This window comes from Bacillus rossius, chromosome 1 (genome assembly GCF_032445375.1).
Source record: "Bacillus rossius redtenbacheri isolate Brsri chromosome 1, Brsri_v3, whole genome shotgun sequence".
Classification (NCBI taxonomy): domain Eukaryota; kingdom Metazoa; phylum Arthropoda; class Insecta; order Phasmatodea; family Bacillidae; genus Bacillus; species Bacillus rossius.
The window spans coordinates 89597525-89623652 of NC_086330.1; the positions used below are offsets into that span (position 1 = coordinate 89597525).

The 26128-nt window shown below is 35.2% G+C and overlaps 1 protein-coding gene across 5 annotated transcripts; it reads left to right on the plus strand.

The window, feature by feature from the left end:
• Positions 1–5: 5 nt before the first annotated feature.
• Positions 6–26128, plus strand: LOC134539615 (N(G),N(G)-dimethylarginine dimethylaminohydrolase 1). 5 transcript variants are annotated; one of them, XM_063381809.1, is made up of 6 exons: positions 6–375; positions 4523–4625; positions 5620–5717; positions 12667–12762; positions 18614–18742; positions 20634–26128. In XM_063381809.1, exons 1-6 carry the CDS (start codon positions 118–120, stop codon positions 20757–20759), a joined length of 810 nt encoding a protein of 269 aa, XP_063237879.1. In that variant the 5' UTR covers positions 6–117; the 3' UTR covers positions 20760–26128. The 5 variants fall into 5 exon arrangements, with proteins under 5 accessions (XP_063237879.1, XP_063237895.1, XP_063237863.1 ...); XM_063381825.1 differs by having other exon boundaries at positions 21–1790; positions 5620–5768; XM_063381793.1 differs by having other exon boundaries at positions 21–375; positions 5620–5768.

The window sequence follows — 26128 nt, forward strand, 5'->3', positions numbered from 1 at the left end:
TAGCCACTGGCCGCGCGGCCGCCACGCAAAGAGGAAAGGAGGCGAGGCAGTCGAAAGCGGCCGCGTTGACGGGGCTGGTCGAGTCGTGTGTTGTTTGTTGCGGACTGGACAGAAAATATGGCGTCGCTCAAGTTCACGCACGCAGTCGTGTGCCGCATACCGCTGTCATTCAGGACGCGAGCCGAGATCGAGTTGGAAGAGGCGAGGCGGCAGCACGAGGCATTCGTTCGCCTGCTGCGCGAATTGGGTCTGGACGTTATCGAACTGCCGCCCGATGAATCTCTCCCCGAGTGTGTTTTCGTCGAGGATACCGCCGTGGTTTGCAACGGCCTGGCGCTTATAGCGAAGCCTGGAGCGGCGACCCGCGCGAAAGAGGTACGTGCTATTTTTAGAACTAACCCTCGTCTCATTCCCGCCTCGTAATTTCGTCCCGCAATATTTATGTTCCTACCGTTAAAACTAAATTTGGGTCACCAGGTTGACGTCATTTTTACGGCACCGTGTCGTTGATGCGTCTGTTTGTGCGCATGGCATTTGCTGTAGGCGCAGTTTGTACGCAGTAAACGAACTAGTTACCTGCCCGAGTTCCAGCCAGCGACGAATGATTAAAAAAACAAGCCGGTTTGAATGACATCATTATGATGTCATTTGCCGTTTTAGGAAACATGTTTTCACGTGGTGTTTTTAAGTTGTCCGGTTGCATTCTTGACATTTTAGATGCGTTGTTGTCTGTTGCAGGGTACAATGAGCAGTGCTGTGACATTTAATTTAATTATTGCTGGTAGTTTGTATTGTAATTGAAGTACAATGGCTTAGCAGTTGAAGTGAATTCCAAGTTGTACCGTTCATAAACAATGTTACGCTTTTGTTGACTGTTTCAGTAACAATTTTAAGTAGTAAAAGGACCGAGCTTTGCTGCAAAATGCTGTTTTATTTTACTTTAGCAGTTATTTCTTATGTAGCTTTAACAATTATACTCCAAGTTTGATACTTTTTTTTTTTGCATAATACATTATGAATGAAAGTATTGACGAATCGATATCATGATTGTATTCCTTTGGCTTGCAACAGTGATAAATTCGACTAAACCAATAATAATGTTTTGTGTAGCTTTCAATCCTTTGTATTAGGAAATAATGTTTTAATAGAGAAAAATTAAGTTTACTCTGTTTGCTTGTGCTAAGATAAGCAAAGTAGTAAAATCCATTGAGAATTAAACAAATACAGTTGCTGACTAAACAACACCCAAAAACACTTTTGAAGGATAATAACTTATTTTCTCTTTTACTTCCTAATATATTTTCTAATTCTTTAAAATTCCATTGCAATAGTTTACCAATAATTTTCCTTTTTGATGGGTTAGGTTAGCTACATTAAGTAGTTGCTTATTAAGTATTATGTATTAAATACATTTTATTAATGTAGCTGACCTAACCCTTACCTACCTTTTTTTTGAAGAATCTGTGACAGCACTAAACCATGCTTAAAAAAATTTCACCTTAAAAACATATATTAAAGAAAACAAAAAACCAATAGCTATAAAATATGAAGAAACATGAAATAACTTGACTTTAAAACTTACTAGTGATTGTCTTGTTTCAAATATTCAAAACTGCAGAAATCAATCCTTCAAATAACATGTTGCTGTTATAGCTTTGTCATTTTAAAGAATGATTATAAAACATGTCAGAAAGTTTAAAAAAAAAAAAAAAAAACACATTTTCAGTTTTTTTTATGTACCCTTCTCCCAGACATTTACCCTAACCCATGGACAGCATTTCTTGGTAAAGGTACTTTTTCTCATACCTAATTAAAATCTGGGCTACACTTAATTATCAAATTCCACCCCCAAGTGAGTGAAAATAGAATAAATTTAGTTTTAAATCCTAAATAAAAGGGAAGGGGGATATGGGAAGTAAGACAGGGCATTTATTTTAAACAAACAAATAGTGAATGTCCTGTCGAGATGTCAGCAGCGCAAGGTCAAGGTCAACAGCCGGAATCCATCTGAAAAATCTAGGGGAGCAGCTTGATTGGTGCCAGATTACAGAAAGTGCCAAACCACAGCATACAGGCATACACACTGTACTATACTAAAATAAAATAGTTCTATTATGTTATAAGGTTCTAAAAATTTACATCCCAGGAGAAAAAAAAATTATGTAAAATAAATGTAGTGTAAAAATATGTGTAGTGTCCCTCAGATTTCAGGTAATTCTGGTCTGGGAGGCATTTTTTGAAAAAGTTGAGAAAAAATTTTGATGTAGGATGTTACAGGGTGGTTCTCAAATTTTGCTACGTAACATTTTTTATTAAACATAGGTGTCAATTTTGGTTTGCCACATTGTCTGTAATAGAAACCTGCTCAGTGTTAAGCTATTCTACCCATTCCTTTTTCCATAAAAAGTATTTTAAAATTTTTGATTTAGGACACATCGTCATCAAAAGACTTAAAAATTTAAAAAAGTAAAAAAATAATTTATATGTATTTTTGAAATTAAATTATGTCCTCATTAAAATAATAAAGCTCAAAAAATTTATTTTCAATTTAAGGTATTAATGTATGTATTGGTAGAATGTATTATCAAATCGGTGTGGCATCTTGTCACATAAACAAAGGCATTTGATTTTACTTACTTTTTCTGGCCATTCCTTATTTTCTGTTGTCATTTGAAATTTTTAATCTTTATATAAATTACTTCACATAAAGCATAGAGTGTCTTCTGCAATAAGTGACCGAAACCCATCAAGGGTTCGTTTATAATTGATAGTCTTGCTGAATGCAACTAACTGCACAATGATCTCACTGATGTTCAAGCTGGGTGGGGCTGCTAGCGAGGTCTGGTCCATGTACAAGGTGCACGCACTTATATGGAGAGATAACACCTCACTGGTAATAAAACCCAGCAGATAAGGTTCGAGCACTGTTACAACAAAAGATAATGAAGGGGTGCCCTGCTTAGTCTATATCCATGGTTTACATTTTTATTTTAAATATAATTTATCAGGATTTAACAACTAATTTTTTTATTGTTTGAAATACTTTATTAACCTTTCAATGTATACGTAAAAAATATTTTTTTTATGATAAATTAGAATTGTGGTGAATTAAACATACTATTTTAAATTCCAAGTCTTAAAACAGTGTTTTGACTTATAGATCTTCTGAATAACACTGTAGCAGGGATATTCAATTATTTTATTTATCTGACTATTTTTAAAAGAAATGTATGCATGATGAATCACACTTATAAGGTGAGTCTGGAATCAACAGACAAATTTTGGCTGCAGGTTGATCACTACAAATTAAATGGGTGTACCTCTAGGTACCTATATGACTTACGGTCACAAGTTACTTTCCAAGGTTGGTATACATCTTTGAAGTTGGGGCTAAAGAACATTTTTATTGTAAAAAATACAGAAAGATTTTATGTTAGGAACACTGAGTGTAGACTTAAGATGAACTGAAAGAAGTTCTACAACCACTGCAAATTATTTCACTGTAACAAAATCATTTAATGGAAATAATTGGGGGTAATATTTTTATTATCAATGTATTTTGTGGTTTTTAATTACCCCCAACAAAGTCAATGAAATAATTCTGGTACAGAGACAACATTTAGGGTGGTTGTAGAACTTCATTCGATTAAACATAACCCAGACACCGAGTATTCCATCTTAAATACCTACTTTCTCAATTTTTTACAATAAAAATGTTGTTGAGCTCAAACTTCAAAGATGTGTATCAATCTTGGGAGGCACCTTAGACCATAAGCCATACAGATGTTGTCAACATTTTGTCGTGACGAACCTACAGCTGAAGTTTGTTGGGCGAATTCAGACTCGACCTGTATATGAAATTTTATCTGATAGATATGTAATGGAGATTGTTGGTTTACTTGAGAAGGTAAAAAATGAATCAAAGACTTCACATAATTTCCAGTATTCAAATATTTTACACTAAACTAAGAAAACTGTAATATCGTTGTAGAGGTTGTTTCCAAACAGCACAGAATATATCTAGCAGGTGATTACTTATGATGAAATAAGACGAAAACATCTTTTGTCACGTTTTCTATGAATATTATTTCATCTTAACTTGTAGGTACGTAAGGAAATGCCTGAAGTATTCTCAGTACTATCTTATGTATCAACATAGGCATGGACATGTTGCAAAGTTGAACGGCATGTTCGTTTACGATCTTGTACTAGTGTCACAAACCAACAGCCCTGTTTCACTACCTGTAATGATTTGAATAGGTGTTGGTAGATGAATTAATGAATTATTTATGATTTTTATAATTGGATGATGTTATGGATTGTGTTATTCATTAGTAACGGTCCTTCATTTGATTCTGTAATTTCAAACACAGTTAACGCAAACAATTTGGCTTGCGTGCCACACAACGTATACGCAGTTACAAGAAAAAGCTTTAGGCTTGAAGACCTGATAAAATATCTCTCTGTGGGTAATCAAAGCAGAAGAGGTAAAAGTAGGAACAATGATTGGTGTGTTCTTCAGGTGGAGACAATCAGAGCAGTGCTGAAGAAGGAGCTGGACCTGCCGATTGTCGAGATTGCGGATGATACTGCAAAGCTTGATGGGGGAGACGTCTTGTTCACAGGTGCGCTGCCCCTTCACTACAGACAGCTTTAAAGTAAACTATCCAAAATTGTATCTTAAACCCTAGCTTGTATGTTTTGCTGCCATCTGCTCCCTACAGGGAATAATCTACTTTCAGCCCCGGCATCACTGCTTTAGCTTATACGATTATTTGGATTTATTTAGTTTGCATTCTGAAATTTTAAATTTAAACATGAATTAATTCATATTGGATATGTGTTGATGCAGCAGAATAACTAATTAGGTAATGAACTTCAACCACTGTTTAATTATTGTGTTTGTTTAACTTGAAATATAGTATTGTATACTCATCCAGTTTCTTGAATTCTTAACCCTTTCCCTCCTCAGTGCTGTAAATGGCTGGATTGTTGTTCTGATCTTGTGGTGTGCCGCCTCAGCCGAAAAGGGGCCATGGTGGTTGAGTGATCAGGTCATTTGCCTCTTTCCAAGCTGATTGAGGTTTGTTCCCCAGCGGGGTAAACACTGATTTATTGCAAATGCGAAACAGACTGATGTTGCAGTCAGCCAGTGGGTTTTGTCTGGGTAGTCCTGTTTCCCCCCACACACTCATTTCATCAGTGCTCCATTCTCACTTTATCACCACCTTACATCTTTAACGATGTCGGACGACATTCACATGTCGACACGACAAAACATGTTTTAGCCATTTTCACTATTATAAAAATACCATTTAAAAAGGAAATACGGAAATTGAACTACTTTTACGCCCTTAGAGTATTCTTGAATGCTTTTCATAAACAGACCCCACTCGGATGTAGCGAGCAGGGTGTGCATCCAGTATGTGTGCTGATGAAGACTTACATGATTTACTTTGTGCAAGACTTCCAAAGAATCCAAACCAGTTAGTAGTTGAAAAATATTTCTCTGTTGTGTCAAACATCTCTAACCATTTTGACGAGAAGTTTAGCCATGATACATTCATTCACACTAAACGGAAGTGCCTCTGTGAAAAACTGTAGGCGTGACTTTTGCAGGACGGGAGTTCTTTGTGGGGCTGTCGGAGTGGACAAACGAGGCGGGGGCGCGGGCGGTGGCGGCAGCCTTCCCAGAGTTCCCTTGCACGCCAGTCAAGGTGAGGCCTTGTGTAGAGCCAGATGGCAGCCCCGATCTCGAGACCCTACAGGTGAGATGTGGGACCAGTCCCCCGGCCGGTTCGTTGCTCGTTTCTGTCCGCGGGCTGCTGGCCCTTCTTGCCAAACCATGTCGGCTCCCCCGAGGAGACCTGTAGAGTCGCTGCTCCGCGCTCATCGGACCTGCTTGCGAACTCAGCCTCGTGGGAAGCCACACCTAACTAGCTCTGAAGGAATCTTTCGCTGGAGCACTGTAAACTGATAATGGGAAACCTTTAGAGGCCAGCCTTTTCAAGGGATGTGTCATGTGTTAGTGAGGTGGGATGATAAGCGAGATGCTTGCTGGTGCTTCTAGCGCGGTATCGCATCTTAAGTGCAAGGCTGTGGACTAGCACGCAGTCTTCTCTTCCTGTATCTGAGCAGTAACTATAACATTATATGACAGAGAAATGAAGATAAAGGGGTAATTCAAATCCCTTCAGTGTTTCAAGAATCTACCGGATGTTTCGTGACTAGAAATTATTCTGAAAACCGTGTTTTAGTGATTTCACTCTTGTAAAATTGTCATTATGTATTTAAAAGGGAAATATAGAAACAGAACTTCTCATCCGTCCTTAGCGTATTCGTGAATGCTTTTCATAAACAAACTCCACTCTGATATAGAAAGAATTTTTTAAATAGCAGTATTGTATTCTGAAACTCTGCACACTGTATGTGTGACTGGGTAGGCAGGGCCCTTAACCATTCATGATTTACTTTGTGCAAGACTTCTGAAGAATAAAAACCAGTTAGTAGTTGGCAAATGTTTATCTGTGGTGTTGGATATTTGTTGGAAAATTTCTAATTTATTTTGGTTCTGCATATTTATAATCATAATGAGATTTGTGGTGTGAAAAAAAAGAAACTTCACGCATCATATTTATTTTGTTTCAAAGACTGAGAAGTGCATAAATTTGCTACCAAGTCTCAAGTGGTAATGTTTTTGAACTTTAGATTCAGTATAGGTGTCAATAGACTGAGATTTTAATAATTTTTTACAGTTAGCTAATTGAAGGTATTTTAGTTCAGAAGTTGCCTCTGCAAATTATTTTGGGGTTTGCAAGCAGTTTTTCTTTACATCATATGTCCTTGAAATGCTGGTAGTAAGCTGTATCGAAATAATGAGAACCACTTAAAGGAAAAAAAGTCTTACTAAATCCCTACGCATGCCTCTGTGCATACTGGGCAAGGTCCACATAAAATCTAGACCAATACAGAACTGCTGGTTACACTTGCCCTGAGCTCTCCTGTTATTGTTTATTTTTATTGGTAAACACAGAAAATTGCAAATGGTCATAGCCAAATGTTGTAGGTGTTGCTAGACTTATGACCTGTCATTGCTCCCAGAGGCCATGGAACTCCATCCTACAGCAAAATCTATCAGGAATCTAGAGCAACATGGTTTGGCAAGACAGTTGAAACAGTTTTGCAAATTGCATATTTTTTGTTCATTTTGGCTATGAATTTTATTATTTAGCATAATTATTTGTTTGCTGCTGATATTTTTAAGGTGCACCATTGGAAACTGCACAATTCAAATTTGGTTGCTTTGTGATTTTTTTTTCTTCTGAAAAATATTTGGTTTGGTCTGTTCTGTGTCCATGTCCACATCTCACTTATTACAGCTTATTTGTGTTCGTGATCTTAGAAATATTTTTCGTCCAGATACAATTATAATTTATTTTTCATAATTTTAAGTAACAAGAATATAAGAATTTCAGTAACCTAGTGATGGGCTGATGGATGGCAAAACAGTCAATTTTGTGAAACATAGCTTCACATTCTTTTGTAAATCTTAGCTAAAATTTTAATTTTCCCTTTAATTTAGATAGTTTGTGACAATTTACAATCGTGCCCAGCTAAGACAATGACTGTTTCTTGCACATGCATAAAACTTGAAAAAAAAATTTCATCTGAAGTGTTCAGGTTTTTGGGAGTTAAGTTCTATCTATGATTATTTAATCAAATCTGTTACTGGTTGAGTGTAAATAAAAGAGTTTGCACTGAATTGTGAATTTTATTCTTCTCTCGACAAAAATACATGTTTTTTTACATGTAATGCCCGAAAGAAAACACTCATTCACTTTAGTAGATTTCTCCTCAGTCTTGTGCCTTCATGAAATAATTTCCTTAGTGACCTCTTCATCTGCTAGGTACTGAATAACACAGGAACTATATTCTGGTGCACCAATGGACCACCCCGGCCTGCATCGCAAATTAGGTACCTGAATTTTTAATTAAATATCCAAAACTTGCAGAAGAAAACAAGTTAAAACTTATCGCTGTATGGCACTGGCACCCAGATGTGAAATTTTCTGCCCTTAAGCATTTTTTTTTTTTTTTTTTCCTTCAATTTGCTTTAAAGCGTGACCTGTTGGCACAGCACTTGAACAAACTAGCAAAAACATAGTTAAACAGCTTTTTTGAAATAGAATAATTGAATGTCAAAATTGATTACAAGAATATTAAGAATGACAACATGCAAATATGGAAAACTAGGTCAACATAACAATGAACCATATAATCTGTTGATAATACTTCATTACTTGTAAGCATCACATCATAAGAGAATCTGCAAAGCTGGGGAGGGCAGGGGCCTTGCAAGGCCAGAGTTTCCCATTAAGCTTGATTAGTTGCCAAGTCATGGGTAGCATCAGTCGGCAGGTGGTAGGTTGGAGTTTTTCATTAGAGGATTCAAAGGTTTTCACTGCTTTTATGTGTACACATGTACTACAACATTGCAGCCATCTCAGGATATTGCAGTGTCTTGTGCCTGAGCAGTCAGCATTTTGGAACTGACAATCACACTCAAACTTTTTATGGAGGCACAATTTAGTTTGCTGTAAGAGATTTTTTTTAAAAATGCTGTGTTATAAAATGTTACTAGAAAATCAAACTATTAACAAATTGGCTACTTGTAAAATAGAGTATCTACTGTAAGTAGTGCAGTTACTGGTAGAAGAACAAGCAATTAAGTTTTTTTTATCTCTGTGGGTCTTAAGCTTTTTCTTTCATTGGACTCTTCATTCTAAATATATGTGCATGTGATTTGAATCACTTTTTTGCTAGTTTCTACAGTCTTGGTGCATTTCCCACTCAACCTGTACCGTCAGTTGGGGTAACATTGGCCTTTTGAGGGTAACTTTGGCCCAAGACAAAAAACATGTTAAACCATATGTATCATCACATCTAATAAATATTTTGAAGAGTTGTAACATGGTTTAACATGTTTTTTGTCTTGGGCCAAGGTTACCCTCAAAGGGCCAATGTTACCCCAACTGACGGTACTTCAATAAATTTTGTAATGATATTTTAAATTATATTATTTTGTAGGTCCTTGACAGTCTATAGCCTTTTTTTTAATCTACCTAGCATTAATTTTTTTTACAATGTTTTGCATACAGGTGACATCAGTTGAACTTGAATGCAGATAACATGTTTTATGATTGAAGTAGGTGGATGTTACGCATTTTAGTAAATGTGCAGATTTGCATGCATTTATTCAATGTAGTCACCCCTTTATTTTCTGTTTTAAGACAGCTCGTGGTGTGTAGGACATTTAAGTTGAATTTTCTAGCATGTATTGTCTTAGCTGTAGCTGTTACCTATGTTTAATGTTGTGTAAAAATTGTTAGTACGTATGTATTGGTTTGAATTTCGTGTGTACCTATGTGACTATAAGTGTACTACACATTTAGTGATGTGCATGCATGTTTAAGTAAGTAATAAATGTACTAGATGTTAAAAATTTATAATTAAAATAGAATATTCGTGATAACTTTGGCATCTTTAACCCTAATGTAAAAAAAATTTTTATGCAGTATTGCAAACCAGCAATTGCATATGTCCAAAAAATAAACATATAATCAATCTTTCCCCATTGCAAGAATCATTCAAAGGATGTAGCTTTAACCCTGGGGTCATACTTCATAATTATATTTTTTTGTAAAATGATAACATTGATCCAAATTGCCTGCTTGAAACTAAGTTTTTTTAGCTGTTAGGATGGACCTTTGGAGAAAGTTACTTCAGCCTGCTATAGAGATACTTGGCCCATCTTCCATCTGTGTGGTTCTCTGTCGGAATCTATCAGCATTACCTCCTCCATTATTGATGGCATGCTTTTCATTAAGCTTGAAAATAATTATGAATTTAAAAATAAAACCACAGCAGGTTAGGCCATATTTTTCTAAACAAAACATTCCATTTCCTGAAATGAACTAAAATTTGCAGTTTTATGAGTTTGTGACTAATTTAAATTGCATTGGGTACATACATAAATGTAGTCTTTAATTGCTATAAATTGCTGCATCTCTACGAGACACATAATAGCTATTCTATACTTCTATATTTTAATTGAAATTGGGAACAGAGATGGCAATGGCAGCACCAACAGATTTTCTTGGGTTTGTCATTATATTAATAGGTAGGTGAATATGTGTAGTACCTATATTTGATATTATTGCTGTGGTCTATATGTATGAGAAATAAATAGGTACATAAAGTTTGCAAGCACTAAGAAAAATCATAATTAGTTGTTTACATGACAAGACTTCACGACTAATCAACCCTTTTTTAAATGCTTTTTATTTTTATCTTTCGTTACTTATTTCCTTTGGTCGGAGTTTTTCAAAAATTTATTTAATGCTTTTTCAGTTACAACGTTTACATCCATCATGGTTTTTTATCCTTCAACATTTTTAATTATGCTTTTTATTTTATTTTTAAGTGAGACTGCCTAGCGGAGGCTGTTATCTTGTACGTTTCGTGCTCAAACTTCCTTGACCGTCAACCCTATAGAACAGGGGTCGGCAACCTGCGGCTCGCGAGCCACATGCGGCTCTTTGGATGTGAAGCTGCGGCTCTTTAGTTCCGTACCAGAAATACTGCATAACCAGGTCATTTATACAGAAAATACTTTCTTTATTACAAACCAGTAGTAAGTCTGGTTTTTTTTCCACGCTTGTTATATTTTACTAAACAAAATGTCATCAAGCAGTTAAATTATCCATTTAAAGCTATCCATCCGCCCGAGTACTTACGGGCCCACCCAACAGATAGGCTTATATATGAATAAATTTTTCTTATGAATAAATAGATTAGTTTTTTATCAAAAAACTTTATTTATGCAAGTAGGTACTATTTATTGTAGGCAATAAAAACATTTGTGGCTCTTTAAAAAACATTGAAATTTTGTAAATTTTAATTTTTGGCTCTTCCGACTCAAAAGGTTGCCGACCCCTGCTATAGAACATTCTTAAGCAATGAAGCAAACCATACTGTTGTACTTTTCAAAGTGGCCTTGAGTAGTATGATTAGTTGTCACACTGTGAGAGTGGAGATGTTAACAATATTGATATTCTACTTGTATTCACTGGAGGATGTTTGTTTTCAATGGTTTTGTTTGATTTGTTGGTTCAGATATAGCCTCCACCCTTAGACTACCTGGGATGAGTAGGGTGTTTTCTTGGATGACATATTTTTTTTACTCCTTTTTCTTTTACCAGCCAGCATATAATTCCACACTCCTAGTTGTGACAGAACATTCTACTTGAGTTTTGATGTGGGCAGCAAATTATTTAGTAGTTTATCTAGTGCAACTAGTAGGAAAATATGGAATCTGTTTTTAATTTGTATGAATTGAAAATATAGCAGTGCTCTCATAAGAATTATTTTAATACATAATTAAATATGTTTATCTTGTGTCTTAACTATTTTTTTACATTAAACTGTCTTAGCATTGACTAGATCTTAATACATTCTTCTTTCTAGTGCACAACTAGCCAAAGCTTTTTTGCATAAATATAAATGTAAGCATTGAAGTTTAAGCATGACATAGAAAATTGAAAGCGGTGATTTTTCCACCATAAGTTTTACACTAAAAAAACTGCCAATGATAAAATAATTTTTTACCTGTAGTACTTGGATCTTGTTGGGTTTATAGCTACTTATGTATGCTTGTCGGAAGAAGATGCCATTGGCCAGGGCGACTCCAATCAGAGTGAAAACCTTTGAATGAAGCACTAGGAATGGGGGCAGTTTATTTGTTCTGCGGGGTTAGACTTGGTGAATATGGGGTAGTTAAGGGATTTTCTAAATAGTCAGTGATAGTTCTTGTGGAATTAGCATCTCACCCTATCAGTCAGCACAGGGGTTACACTTAGAAACTGGGCTACATAGGTAGCTTAGATATTGACCTTTATATTTAAGTAATCTGTGTTCACTGTAAACCAAGGAGGGAATAAATTGAAGGTGTGCAAGAGAGAGGGAAAGAGTGGAAAACAGTGAAAAAAGACAGGAGAGAGCTGAGTTTCTTTGCAGACCTGGTCACGACCGGCAAAAAGTAGTGGATGACGACAACTTTGTCACATAGGTTAACGTTCATTCAGCAGTGGAGGCTTTTCAGGGTGGCTAGCAAACTATGATAAAAAAATGTCCTGGCTTTTAAAAGTATAGATAAACATAATTTTCATGGCCATTTATATTATTTAGTTGCCAATAATTATCAGAAATTCAAATTCAAAATTGCAACTCTTAGGCATCCTGCACTTCACTATTGCAACAGATGACTGGTTAAAGTGCTGATACCTGATATACTTCGAAAAAAAAAAGAATGGGAGGAAAATTTTTGTAGCAGTTTGCTACGGATTGGAAAGGACTAAGAAAAAATGTGTATGTGTAACCGGTACAAATCCAAATAATTTTCTGCTGTAACTTTAAAAAAAAATTTCAGTAACCTCATCGTTTAAAGAATTACCTGATTATCAAAGAAATTCCCCGACTTCCAGTGTTGCAGAAAATGCCCTGACATTTCCAGGGTTTTCCTGTTGTCCTATTGCTAGCCACCCTGCTCGGGTAGACGCTCATGCTGAGCTTGTACGGGGGGAGAGCGATGCTTGCGGTGTTCTACAGGTGACGGAGTCCAGGCACCTCAAGGCCATGGTGACGATGGCGGGGCCCGACGTCATCTGCGTGGGAGCAGGGGCGGCCGCCCAGGATGTGCTCATGGTGAGTCGAGGACTCCTTGCCGCCTGTGTCTTGCATCAGCCCACTCGGTGTGAATACCGGGAAGTTTGAAATTATTAATAAGTGGTCAATACTGTTTCTTTTATCTGACATGAATGTTTAAAGCTTAATATTAGTAAAACTTTTCAATTCAATAAAATTTGGCTATAATGATCATTTTGTTATTTTAACCAAGATACTATAGGTACTTATAAAACTGTATGATTTTTGATAATGTTAGTTTTTGTTAACGAAATAAAACAATAGTTGTGGCATTTTGCAAATAAGACAAAACAATAACCAATGTTTTTGTTATAAGTTTGGATTTTGTTGCAAATTAATTATAATGTATACGTAGAAAATTAATATTTTTATTTGAAAATATGTTTTCTTGCACACTGTAGTCTGAAATAAACCAAAATTCAAAATGGTTTCTCAATGCTGAGCCTCAAAGCTGGCCAAAGGCATGGAACACAAATAATTCTCAGAGATCAGTGTGTGCTTGTAAAAAATTCTATTCATGTTTTCCCACGTCAGTTCACATGAATTAAAGCACCTTGCCCAGCATTATTGGTAAAAATATTCTTTTTACTCAAATACCGCCCTCAGATTATTCCAAAGGTCTGGTATATTACGACTCTGTCATACACACCAAGTTGGTTATTTTATTTTATTATTATTATTACTGTTATTAAAAAGCATTTATCAGGATATCTATCTCTTTTTAATTTGTTGTTTGGTACTAATTTTTTTCATTGGATATTGACAAATTGTTATTTGCGAGCTATAAAATGTCACACAAGTAGTGATAATAATTATGACAGCTTTTGTGACTTTTAACTGCTATGAAATAACATTTAGTTAATATGTGCTGACAAAATTTACGATGGGACATAGAATGAAAAATGGCTATTATGATGTTTTACAAGAATACCTTTTAAATTATGTAAGGGACAAGTGAATAAAAAAAAAATGTGTGGTAAGCTAGACCAAGCCATAAGTGATGTATTTTGTGTTGCCATTTATGTTAAATTAGTGAGAGACAAAACCTTATAACTAAACCATGTGATATGTTTTGTTAGAGTAGGCCAAGTTGTGTAAACAAGTTAGCTACCATCTTGTAATTATTGTATGAGTTTTGTGTTCAATGATTGTGAAATAATATCTTGTCTGATTGAGAATTGTTATTTATTTCAACTAACCAAACCAATGGGCCCAGGATGTCTGTAATTATAGCAAATGAATAGTGGGTTTTCTGAAGTGTGGAGTTTGAGACAGTTAATGTGAATCCTGTTATACAACTGGCCAAACTAACAAGAATAAAATGACTAGAGACAAGAATGAATCGTGAAAAACCAATGTTCGGCGGTTAAAACCAAATAATTATTGGCGTTGAAATTAAGAGCATAGGCAGATTTGATTCAAATAAACTATTGGAATGCTGTAGAACCTGGATTTGTGAAACTACTAAATGTGCGCCAGGAGATATTGAGCAGGAAATCTCCGTCCTTCCTGTACAAAAATTAGTCTGACATTTCAATGATATTTCAGAGTTTGAGTTAGCATGTGAAGCATGAAAGGCACTGGCCAACATAACACACCAAGCTCAGTTTCCTGAAAAGTTTGAGAGCCTTATAATCAGTGTTTCTTATTGTCAAATCTCAGAATAGTTGTTGGAGTATGTGGCAAGACTACAAACACATCAGAAAGTGAAGTCAGCAGGTTGGATCTATACCTACAAGCAGATAGCTGGTTTGATTCTTCTTGGACTCCTTTGGGAAAAGAAAGGACTCTAGTAGAGGAATTGGGGAAGGAACCTAATCTTACTCTCAAGTTAGTGAAGGCAAGGCTCTTGTTAGAAGGGAATGAAAACTGAGATGAGAATGATGTAATGGTGCTTGCAGCAAAAAAAAAAGAATACACCAAAATAATCACTTGCAGTACAATGTTCAACCGACAGAAGAGAGACAGGGTTCTGAAAAACAAGGTAAAGATGCAGGGAAGCATTTTGTACAAGAAGAAGATGAACCATCACCTGAACCTCTACTCACAAGGAAGTGGTACAGATGCAATGAGGGGGGGCACATTGCCAAGGTTTGTGCACAAGTGAAGTCTTTCAGATGTGGAAGAAATGGACACTGGGCAAATGATTGTAAGGACAAACCTCAAACTACTACATCTAGAGATCTGAAAGGATGTAGTAATATCATGCATGGATGAGGGGTAAAAGGCCATACACAAGGTGTAGTGAGTTCATGTGTGTTAGTTTCACCTAAGACAGAAACAGTGGGATGGGTTGTGAATTTGGCTGTCACGCTTATTTCCAGGCTGAGGGATTTATTTGTGAGCATGAAAAAATGTCAAGGTGCGATGTCAATGGGAGTTGCAGAAGTCGAAGGAAATGGTACAGTTTAGATTAAAATCACAGATGAATGTGGTGGTTGGACATAAACCTTATCAGATGTATTGTTTGTGCCTGACTATAATTTTAATTTTTAATCTGTTAGCAAAATGGCTGCAAAATGTATTTGAATGGAAATGAACGTGAATGAAACTTTAGGCCATGATGGGAATTATAAAATTTTCAAAGCTACTTTTTCAAACGGTTTGTACATTTTCCATGCGGAGCGAATTACAAAAAAAAAGGTTTTTGTGTTTTTGTGTTTGTTAGTTTTGTAAGTACTGCAAATGATTGCATTGAGGTTATGGATGACACTGCTTTAAGAAGTGTAATAGTATGACATCAGAGGCTGGGACATTTAAAGTGAGGTATATATTAAGAAAATATCAGACTTGAAGATCAGAGGTAAAATGGATGGAGCTTGTGATGTTTGCATAAAAGGGAAAATGTCCAGGGTAGCGAAAGAAAAATCGACAAAACCATTGGAATTTATTCACTTTGACATAATAGAAAAGAGGCTAGTGAGGAAAGCTCAATATGTAATGACTATAGATTTACCAGAAATGTAACAGTAATATACCTTGTGAAAAAGAGTGATACATTTGCAGCTTTTATAGATTATTAAAAAGAGTTGAAGCATTGCAGGGCATTAACATTAAAAGTTCAAAGGGAGATGGGGGTTGATGGGTTCTGTAGTAAATAATTTGAGGCATACTTTAAAGCAAGCGGGATAGTACACAGGAAAACCGTTGTGCACTCGTCTCTGGAAAATGGTGTTGCTGAATGAACAAATAAAGACCATTGAAAATTCTGTATAATGATAGAATTAAGCTTACCAAAGTCATTTTGGGCAGAGGCAGAAAATACTGCTGCATTCATTTGAAATCCCAGTCCATGACTTGCAATTAATTACCAAATACCTGTTATAGAACTATGGAAAGGGGAAAGAATCAGTGTAAGCGTATACACCTATCCCTCACTTAGCACGACTAATTCGTTCCTTAAAATGCTCGTGTTATTCGAAATTGTGTATTCTGAAGCATTAGTTGCCATAAATAGCAAGGCTAATTTATTTAATGTGTTCCAAAATTGTGTAGGAAAATATTCTTTACGTAATATAAATGCATTGAATAACACTCAACTATAAATATGTTACACCATTTATCTTTATATGCCTCCCATCGCACTTTGTATGATAAATACGACACCGCGGAATGGGAGACACGTTATGTACTTTATCGTCAGTCAGCTGGCTGACTTTGCCCGCCCGGGCGTGACCTTCAACTCACGTTGCGTACTTTTCCAAACTATCCTTTACTGACAGTGAAACCGATACTACTCTCCGGATAATTACATTTTATTTTTTCAAAAATTAAAGTGCTTATTCGCGTATCACCACCTTGTTCACACCAATCCTGTCAGGCCAATGATTATTTTTTTCATTGCAACATTCAATTAACAACCTTTTCCATGTGAATCATCTATTCATTTCTTTCCAGTATCTTGTCAGGTATATTCCCGCTAGTACAACCAACAACATCAAACTTACGTATATGAACTTTTGGTAAGAGTCATTTCGTACAACGTTGCTTTTGTTTGTGTGAATTCCTTGCCACTGGCTAGACTGAGTTCACAGCCCGGTTTGAGGCCAGGCGACAACGGTACAGCACGGCGGCATACGCACAGACGTAAAAACATTTGGTCCTTTACACTCCATAGCAGCAATTTAACTTGCCATAGCTGATGTTTGTGCAACAGCCGATAGCGTAGGCAGACCTGCGCACGCATCTTCCCCCCTTGTTTGCCTAACTGTACCCCACGGCACATCTGTTGGTTACAGAAGTGGAAACGGACTTTGTGGCGTCGTGCTCGACTTTTTTTTTGCCTGCCGAGATTTCATTCTAACTGAAATTTACAGACGTGCTATTCAAGACTGGGGCAGTTAAATTCATATCGCGCTAAATAAATCAGCGCAATCTGAAAACGGGCTAAGTGAGGGATAGGTGTATAATTTTCTGAAAGTATTTGGGTGTAGATCTTTATTGCATACATGTCGCCGCCTGAGAATTGGAGTGTTCTATGTCCACCTTTTAGGTATTTTATGCTATGGACACGAAATTAATATTGGTATTCATTTGTACTATATCCACGCACGTCTACGCACATAAAAATGTTTGTTCTTAATTTAAGACCAATATTATTTTGTTCTATGTCATGATATTCATAGTTATTTGAACTTTAAAATGCTTATATCTCAGTTCCGACTTCAATGGACATAGAACGCTCCAATTCTCTGGCGACGATGTGGCAAAAATTAGTTTAACTGCAAGGCCACTGAATTTATATTCCTGGTTTATGAACTGCATATCAAAGGTTACAGCTTGTGGTACCTCTATGAGAGAAAAGTTAAGATAACTCACAATTTGTTTTTTCAAGCGAGTAAATTTCGACACAGATCATTGAAAGATTCTGGTTCAAAACCTATCTTAGAATGGCAGGGTAGCATCAGACATGGTAGAGATAATTAAAATGTTGAGGACAGAATAGAGTTAGAGGTTGATAGAAAGAAAAATTTTGATGGAAATTTGGCAGAAAATGAGTCACCATTCCCAGGGTTGTAAGGGGATCAATATCTAGGTTACATGAGAAGACTAGCAGCATGTCAGAAAATGGGACTGAATCTAGAAATGAAGAGAACCCAGGATTGCAGGTTAGGAGATCCGCAAGGTTGCGAGAGAAGCACCATGAAGCCCCATCTTACCCATATGGATATTCAACTTTATTTAGCAATTCTTTGTATCATCATGATACAAAGAATGTTGGGGAAACGATAAGAAGTGATGATGCGTTGAACTGGAAACTTGCATTGGATGAGGAGTTAAAAAATTTAACAAACAAAAGCATTTTTGAGATTGTGAACAGACCCGAAGGGAAATTTTTTTTGGGTGGGCTTTAAGTGGGCCCTAAAGCTAAAACCAAGCTCATGGGTAGTTCACGGGTTTTCCCGAATCCTGATGATTAACTTTAATGAGACGTATGCCCAAGTGGTTAAGAAGAAAACCATTTGTGTTCTTGCCTTGTCAGTGCAGTTGGTTTGTTCAAGGGAACATGTAGACATACTGGCTGCATACTTAAATGGGACTGCCTTGTGGATCTTAAAAGAGTGTATGTACCTAAGAACTTGTTATTGCCTGAAGGGGAAATGTTGCAAGTTAGTTTAATTTAGTGAAACACAAAACCTTATCATTAAACCATGCAGTATTTTTTGTTCCATGAGGTTTTATCTCCATGGGCAACAAGCCAGGCTGTGTAAACCAAGTTAGCTACCATCTTGTAATTATTGCATGAGTTATGTGATCATGATTGTGAATTAATATTTTGTCTGATTGAGAATGTTTATTTATTTTAACTAACCAAACCAACAATTTGAGTACAGTTTCTTTTTGGTTGCAGCGTATAAAGCGTGAGGCGACGTTCAGCTACCAGACGCTCACGGTCCCCGAGGACATCGCTGCGAACGTTCTCTACGTAAATGGCACGCTCGTCCACCGCTCTCCGGACGAGGTGCCAGAGTCCTGCAAGGTAGGCCTTTACATTTTTTGTAATTTAATTGGATGTATTTACATCTCTGCCTTTGTGTTGGCAAACCTCCCCCCCCCCCTCCCCCCCAATCCCCCAAAGGAAATGCTCCAATTCATTCCAGGAAAATGTAGCGCTTTTAAAAACTGGTATGATTAATTTTTTTTTTTAAGTATTATTTATATGCGTAATACATTTTTATAAATGTTTGTATAACATTTTGACAGCAAACGTCCTAAAATAAAATTAAAAAGTATAAAAATTCACTGGGAAAACAGTTAACTTTTTAGTTCTTGGATATAACATATCTGTTGCAATGTTTCCATGTACATTTGGATTAAATCAGCATAGACTTCATGTATTCTGTTAACAAGAACAGTACTTAACCTTTTAACATAATTCCTGACACTTTTGTTTGCCAAATGCATGTCTATAATTTACACTTGAATTGCCAATCACATGACTAGCTAAACACAGCTTGTCCTGAAAGCTTCTGGTCTTGCTTACCAGAGCTGCTGCTGACTTGTGGGATGGCATAATATATATCATTAGAACATTTTGAGTTCAGCAAATAGCAATTAAGGAAAGGGTAAATCATTGTTTTCGGATTCATCATATTATCAATTATATGCATTGTGTTGATTGTTACACACTTTCTTTTGTCATTCTTTGCACATGAAAATAAAAAATTTATATAGATTAACATGAATCCTACTTTGATCTGTGACTGCGGTTTTTCAAATCATGCCTTAATTAATTTGTGTAGTTACTTAAAAAGAGCACTAATCAAACAACGTTACTTCAAGGGGCAGGCTTACACAGTATGATAAGGGATGATAGATTGAAGTAGCTATGTACTGAATTATCAAAACCCATGCTTAAAAGAATGCCCCACACATCCATGCATTACCTGAGATTTGAATCCAGAACCTTGTACTGAAGTTGGCAGGTGGTTAAATCTTCTCCAGGAAGGTTTTCCTTAAGTTGTGTAAATAATTTGGCTTCTACTTAGAAAGATTCTTGTACCAGATATGTGTATGTTTGTGTTTAATACCTCCTTTTACTACGTTTATATGTACAAAGTTGTATACAGCCTTGTTATTTCATGATTTAAGTAGTGTGCGTCGGATGTGTTGTGGAATGGGCATATTAATATTGCGCAGTAGTAAGTATAAGGATCTACAAATTTTTTTCACAGGAGCAAAATTAAAACAACTGAATGAATTTGTGTGCTAACCTTACCTAACCTAACCTTTGTGGCAGTCCTGCAATGACATTTTTCGGGGTTAATGTATTTCGGCATTAATGTATTTCGGCGTTAATGTATTTCGGCGTTGTGGTCAATTTGGCATTTAGGCGTTATTGTACTTTCGGCGTTGTGGTGCGTCCCCGGTTAAAACTATACCAACTTTTGATTATCAAACATGGTCCTAAACATGCCAGACTAAAGACTTTTGACTTTGGTTTATTTTTAATTGTTTTAATTATTTATATGTTTGTCATATGCCCACCAAAAGTCGATGACTTTTGGAGAATGCGCGACACACACATACCAAAGACAATGTGGTCACTACAAAAATGTAGACACTCCCCACCATCAGCATTAAGAGCAGGTAAGCTCAACCTGAGGGAAAGCAGGTAGGCACATCTGTAATTGGCCAATAAACATTAGGGGAGCATTACCACATACTTGCAGTGACCATACGAGATACAAAAAAGACACATAAATACAGATACAAAGTTAAGTTATTTGCTTCGACTTGTTACTAACAAAAAACTAAAAACATTATTTATCTATGAAATAAAGTAAACAAGTTGGCACGTAAATGTATTAGTTACATTCATAATTTTAATTGCATGAACGTAACTAGGATGGTACTATTCCCTTGCCCAGGTATTCGCAGAGAAGGTTGACTTTCCGCGGCGGACGCTCAACATGTCTGAGCTGGCGAAGGCCGGCAGTGGCCTGACCTCGTGCTGCCTGCTGTTCCGACGAGTGCGCCACATCCGCAGCCTGTGAGCGCCCAGGGAGGAACCCCTTCCCCCTCGCACCTCCGTCACCCGCGTGCTTTCCCGTGCTCCTGTTCTCGGCACGCACCTCGTCTCCAGGTCCGCACGAGCTTGGTAGAGCGGCATTGTATCATCGTCGTCACTGTGTGTCTGCACGGAACTCTTTAAGGGCACCACTTACCCCTGAGTAAGAGATCTCTGCAAATACTGTAGCCAATATAATCACCTCCGTGTATAAAAGCTCAATTTCGGTCACAATGTTGAACAAAAAATTCTTGTGAAGTTTATTAGCAGCAACTGAAAAAAAAAACGGTTCAGTGACATGCAGGATGGACACCACACGTGTCTCCTGCTGATGTTGTTGGTTCACCTGTGATTCAGAACTCTGGCTTCTGATTTTTTATTGATAGAGACAAGATTATATGGTGAAATACCATTAAACCAAATAACTTTGCAAAGCATGTCAAAACACCATATAACACCAAAATGCAAGTTATTGCACCATAAAGCAACCAAATACAACTAAAATCATGAAATTAATCATAATTTTTAATCAAAACTAATTCAAATCACAATAATGTAATATTTTAGTGTATTAAATTCAATAAATGTAATTTATCCAGCATGTAGTTTGTACCAAAATAGATTGGAAAAAAAATATTTCTCTTTTTTTTTATCTTGCAACCATCATTTGTAATTCATCTTTACATTAGGACTTTGGTACATTTTTTTAACATACAAATAATTGCTGATTTATTTTTATTGTTTTATGTATTTCTGTCCTAGACATACTTATTACAAATTATTATATAGTGCAAGTGCATCAAAAGGTATTGGTCAGAATTGTGAAATAATTATAATAAAACATTTAAATATCATGTTTGTCATTAATTTTCTGTGTTTTTTGAGTAAACAGCATTCATAAATATAAAAACAATAACACCGCCATCTCCTGTTTAAAAAATTATATTGCCCTAAACATAAAACCATAAAATCTTGTCTCAAGTTATTAGCTTGAAGAACTTCATAAATGAACTGGTCTAATTGCAGGCACAGCATAAAGGCATGTAGTTTTAATTATAGCCTGTAGTGAAATGAATCAGGAATATTCGCAGTCTCTCTTTGTACCATAAGTAGAGTTGTTCCAATACCATTTATATAATGGTACCACTGATTACCTTGTACCCCGGACATTTTCTTTCTCATTCATAATTTCATTAACTTTTTTTTTCTGCCCGATTGTAATTTTAAATACAGTTTAGAATAACAGCATATCAACCTTGTTATTTGGGAATGGTGCTGTAGTACAAGATTCCAATGAATAGAAAATAAAGATTTAAACCCCCCAAATTTGTTCAAATATATGCCATAAAAAACTGCCTAGAATTCAGGAAACTAAAGCGCTGGAGAAAAATTGACATGTGAAATGTTTACCTATCGTTCTTTCATACTGAACTCTTCAATTTACAATTTTAAAGGTGTGATAACAAAAGTTCAAATTTGTTTAAAACAAAAAAAAAACTTTTTTGTGTTTTTCTATTTTAAAATCCAATCATTTCTTGGTAATGTTCTATTATGGAATGGCATTATTGACCATAGAAAAATAAATACGGAGGTTTGCGGTCCACATAGCCAACTCTGGACGTGATGCTGCAGCTTGGAAAGCTTATTCTGACGTGCAGTTGTACCACCTCTGTATGTGATTCAGCCACGAATTCCTCCTCCTTCCAACAGACCTTTTCCCTTGTATCTTCTCTTCAATGATGAGTTGCAATAGCTGGTCTCTCGCCTGTCATTAAATTAAAATGAATGATATCTTTTCCATTTTGCAAGGTTAGTACATTAGTACTGATATAAGGAATCAGTTATTTTTTTAATATTTAATAACTTTACTCCAAAGTAAACATCAGGCATAAAAAAAACATTCGTTTTCTTTAATTGGCAGCAACTAGGTTAAATTTATAGAGAATGGAAGTAATAGTGTTGACCAATAATTTTATGTAGAAAATTTCAATAACCTACCACTATAATAATTTAAATTGAAAATTACTAGACTATTTAAAGTATTTGTTTTAAAACTTTTTTTTTTTCATTCATTTAGTTAATTAGTAGGTACCACTCAGTGTATCATCAATTGAGTCTTGCTAGTAATACAGTTACAACACCCACATCATTTGAAATCAATCAGGTAAAGTAACAACTCTAGCCATTAGGAGATCACTGAAAGCTATATAAAATAAATAAACATAAATTGTTTTTAAAATAAAAGGGCTTTTAATATACTAGGATAAGCATCATTTTTGCTAATTTTATTACATTTTTCATTTTATAACTCCATTTTCATGAATTATATTGGTGCTGGTAATTGGTGTCCTTAAGGTGTAGTAATAATAATTTGTAAGTAAATGTAACTAATCACATTTGTGTATGCCTTAACAAAACACTGTTAGCATAAGCTTAGCAGAGCACGTACCTTTTAACGAGACTGTATTTGCTGGTGTTCTGTGATTTAAATTCTTGTATTATCTGCTCACAGTGCATTCCAGCTAATTTTTACATTTTCTGACAGTCAATCTTGTCATAAACTGCTCAAGATTCAGCTGTAACGGAGCTTGTCTTACCACTGTTGCAACTGATGACATATTAGAAGTAGTTCCATGTTTTATTAATGCCTTCGTGACTGAAAGAAAACATTTGGCATAATTTCAAAAATGTTCTGTTTAGCTGGAATGCTTTATAGGTTGGTGGATGCTACAGTGAAGTGTGTGTGTATTTGTTTGTATGTGCAAAAGCCAACAAGCATTAGTGCCATTAAGGCAGGTAATTCTGTAACAATTGGTGATTTTCAGCAACTCTTCATTAATGAAAGAATTATTTTGCAGTTCCATGTTTTGTTATGATTAAGCAATCTGTACTCTGTTTTTCCATTAAGGCATTGTGTTAGTGGTGTTTGCTGTATCAACTTGCATTTCCAGACTACAAATTACACCATTATTGCTATTTGTCTTGCCATTTGAGTGTATTATTTTTGTGTGTACTATTAAACTTTTAAATAAGAAATAATATAAATTTAAGTTACAAAACCTGAAGTCATTTTCTTGGTACTATAGTGCCTTGTAAAGGCTTGAAATAAGAGTACGTGTTTCGAATATTACAAATTTACAAGAACATTCTCTTATTGAAGTTGTATGAAAGGCACAATTATTACAGACTATATCTCTTCAATGGGTAAAATAAACACCACCAATTAAGTATTTAATATCTATGTTCTATGTTGTGCTAGAAAAAATATTTGAACATGAAGGTGCTACTGTAAAACAAAAGTTTACAAAATCTAACTTAGATTAATAAGGTTTACAGCTTAAGTTTTTTTTTATTCTAGAACTGGGTGTAAACCACTTCAGCTACTTTAATGATAAAAACATGTTTTTTGTGGGTGCATTCAATAATATTTATTAAATTTTGTGATAGCCCTTCAGATACCTAAAATATTGATAACGTTGCAGTAGTATATTACCATATTGATTGAAGAACCTTATATTATTAAGGTTATTATAATGAATTGGTCATGCTCCAAGCTGAAAAATGTTCATATCATCTTGTAGTTGTACAAATTAACTCTTCTAGTAATGATCTGATTAAGCAGTGCACCAATTTATCTTTTTTCATTGTGTAATTATTTGCTGATAAGATCGTTGGCCAGTGTGAAGCAAGACTGATAGGTTGCAGCTGATGTGTTCATTGCAGTTTGTTTTATGCAGTAGAAATTGCAGTCAGTGTGGCTTAGCCTTACTTGCGAGCAACAAACACATTTTTGAAACTCCTGACATGTGTACAGTTGTACATTCTGTTGATTAATTTAATTGTTACGCTATTAAATAATGATTATCATGAGCATAAAATATGCTAATGGCATATTATTTGAGGTAATCTTTTCATTACTGATATGATTATCAGTGTGAAATGTGCATTTTAATGTGTTACTGTATAATAATTATTTTTTTTTTTTTTACCACCAGTAGGTTGGTTATGTTGTTTACATATTCTTTTAAGTATAGATTTATTTTTGTAACTAGTAGTTGTATTACCTTGTGTTATTAGTATATTTTTATACGTGGTTTTCATGAAATGAAAGTGATTAAAAAAATCAATGTTTGTTTGGTGCAAATGGCTCCAGAAACTTAACTTAATATTATCATCTGCATAAATGATAAACTTATCATCAAATGAAATTTTTTTTAGTATACAAATATGATTTTTGACATTTGTAAAAAAAGTATCCTGTAAGGTGCACATTAAACATTTCTAAATGTTGAGGAAGAAGCCACTACTGTAATTTAAATGTTGCTAAATAAATGCAATACACTGCCATAAACTGATTTCAATGTGATAAAATTATTTTTAAACAATATTTTCCTTTAGCTTTGGTTTCTTGTTAACCTGATTTCAAAAATCTAAGGTTAAGCAATGGCAGGTAACTTTGTACTATGTATTTTGTGAATTTCAATGTTTGTAATTTAACGTGTTGAATTTTCTTACTATAGGGGCTGGTGCAGCATAATTTTTTCATACCTAATTTTAGAACATATTATAATATCATTCTGGTGTTTTATTTTATTGTACAAGTACACGAGTTAATCTTCTTTTCGGACATACTGCTAATCACTATTATGCACTTGCCTGCTTAAGATCAGTTATTTACAGCTTCGTCGGTGTAAACTTACTATACTCTCATTTTTCATAGTTTTTGGTCAAGTTAGGGAGATTAAGGGAAGAAAGGGGTCTTCGTAACATGTTGCCAATTTTTCTTAATTAACACTTGGTAAAATATACTAAATGAGCAACTTAAATCAATATTTCTGGTCATAACTTGTGTGAACAGGTAAAATTGTAAATGTGTAAAATTGGTCTGTCAGTTTCATTTTTTTTTTCTGCCAAGGTAATGTCATGTAAAAATAAGCTGCACAAGCTTAGTCTGTACCAGCCCAAACAGATTTTCCTGATATTGATTTTCAAACTGTTTAAAAATAATGATTGGTGAATTTTTTCTTATAGTTGATTTGGAAATATTTTTAGGTTTAAATTATTTTGCTGGAAATGAATCAAACAAAAATATAGATGCTTTCTGTGAGATTTTTATTTTAGTATTTTTTTACACTTGCCAGTAATAATCATGCATAGTTTGTTATAACTTAGCCTGTGTGATGGAGGTTAGAGATGTTACGTGTAATCATACTATGGGTTCTTATATTTAATTTTTAATGTCATTGTATGGACACATTTTTTTACATGATGCACTCTGCTTTTTATTGCTTTTTTGTTGTACTGTTAAAATACTGTTCAAAAATGGCTGTAAAATAAAATGTTGGAAAAAATTAA

Excerpts from the sequence above, each read along its gene's own strand:
- LOC134539615 (XM_063381793.1), top strand. The coding sequence starts at position 118 with ATGGCGTCGCTCAAGTTCACGCACGCAGTCGTGTGCCGCATACCGCTG. Across the intron at positions 5,769-12,666 it reads CCGATCTCGAGACCCTACAG|GTGACGGAGTCCAGGCACCT; the intron begins GTGAGATGTGGG and ends GGTGTTCTACAG. Across the intron at positions 18,743-20,633 it reads AGGTGCCAGAGTCCTGCAAG|GTATTCGCAGAGAAGGTTGA; the intron begins GTAGGCCTTTAC and ends TCCCTTGCCCAG.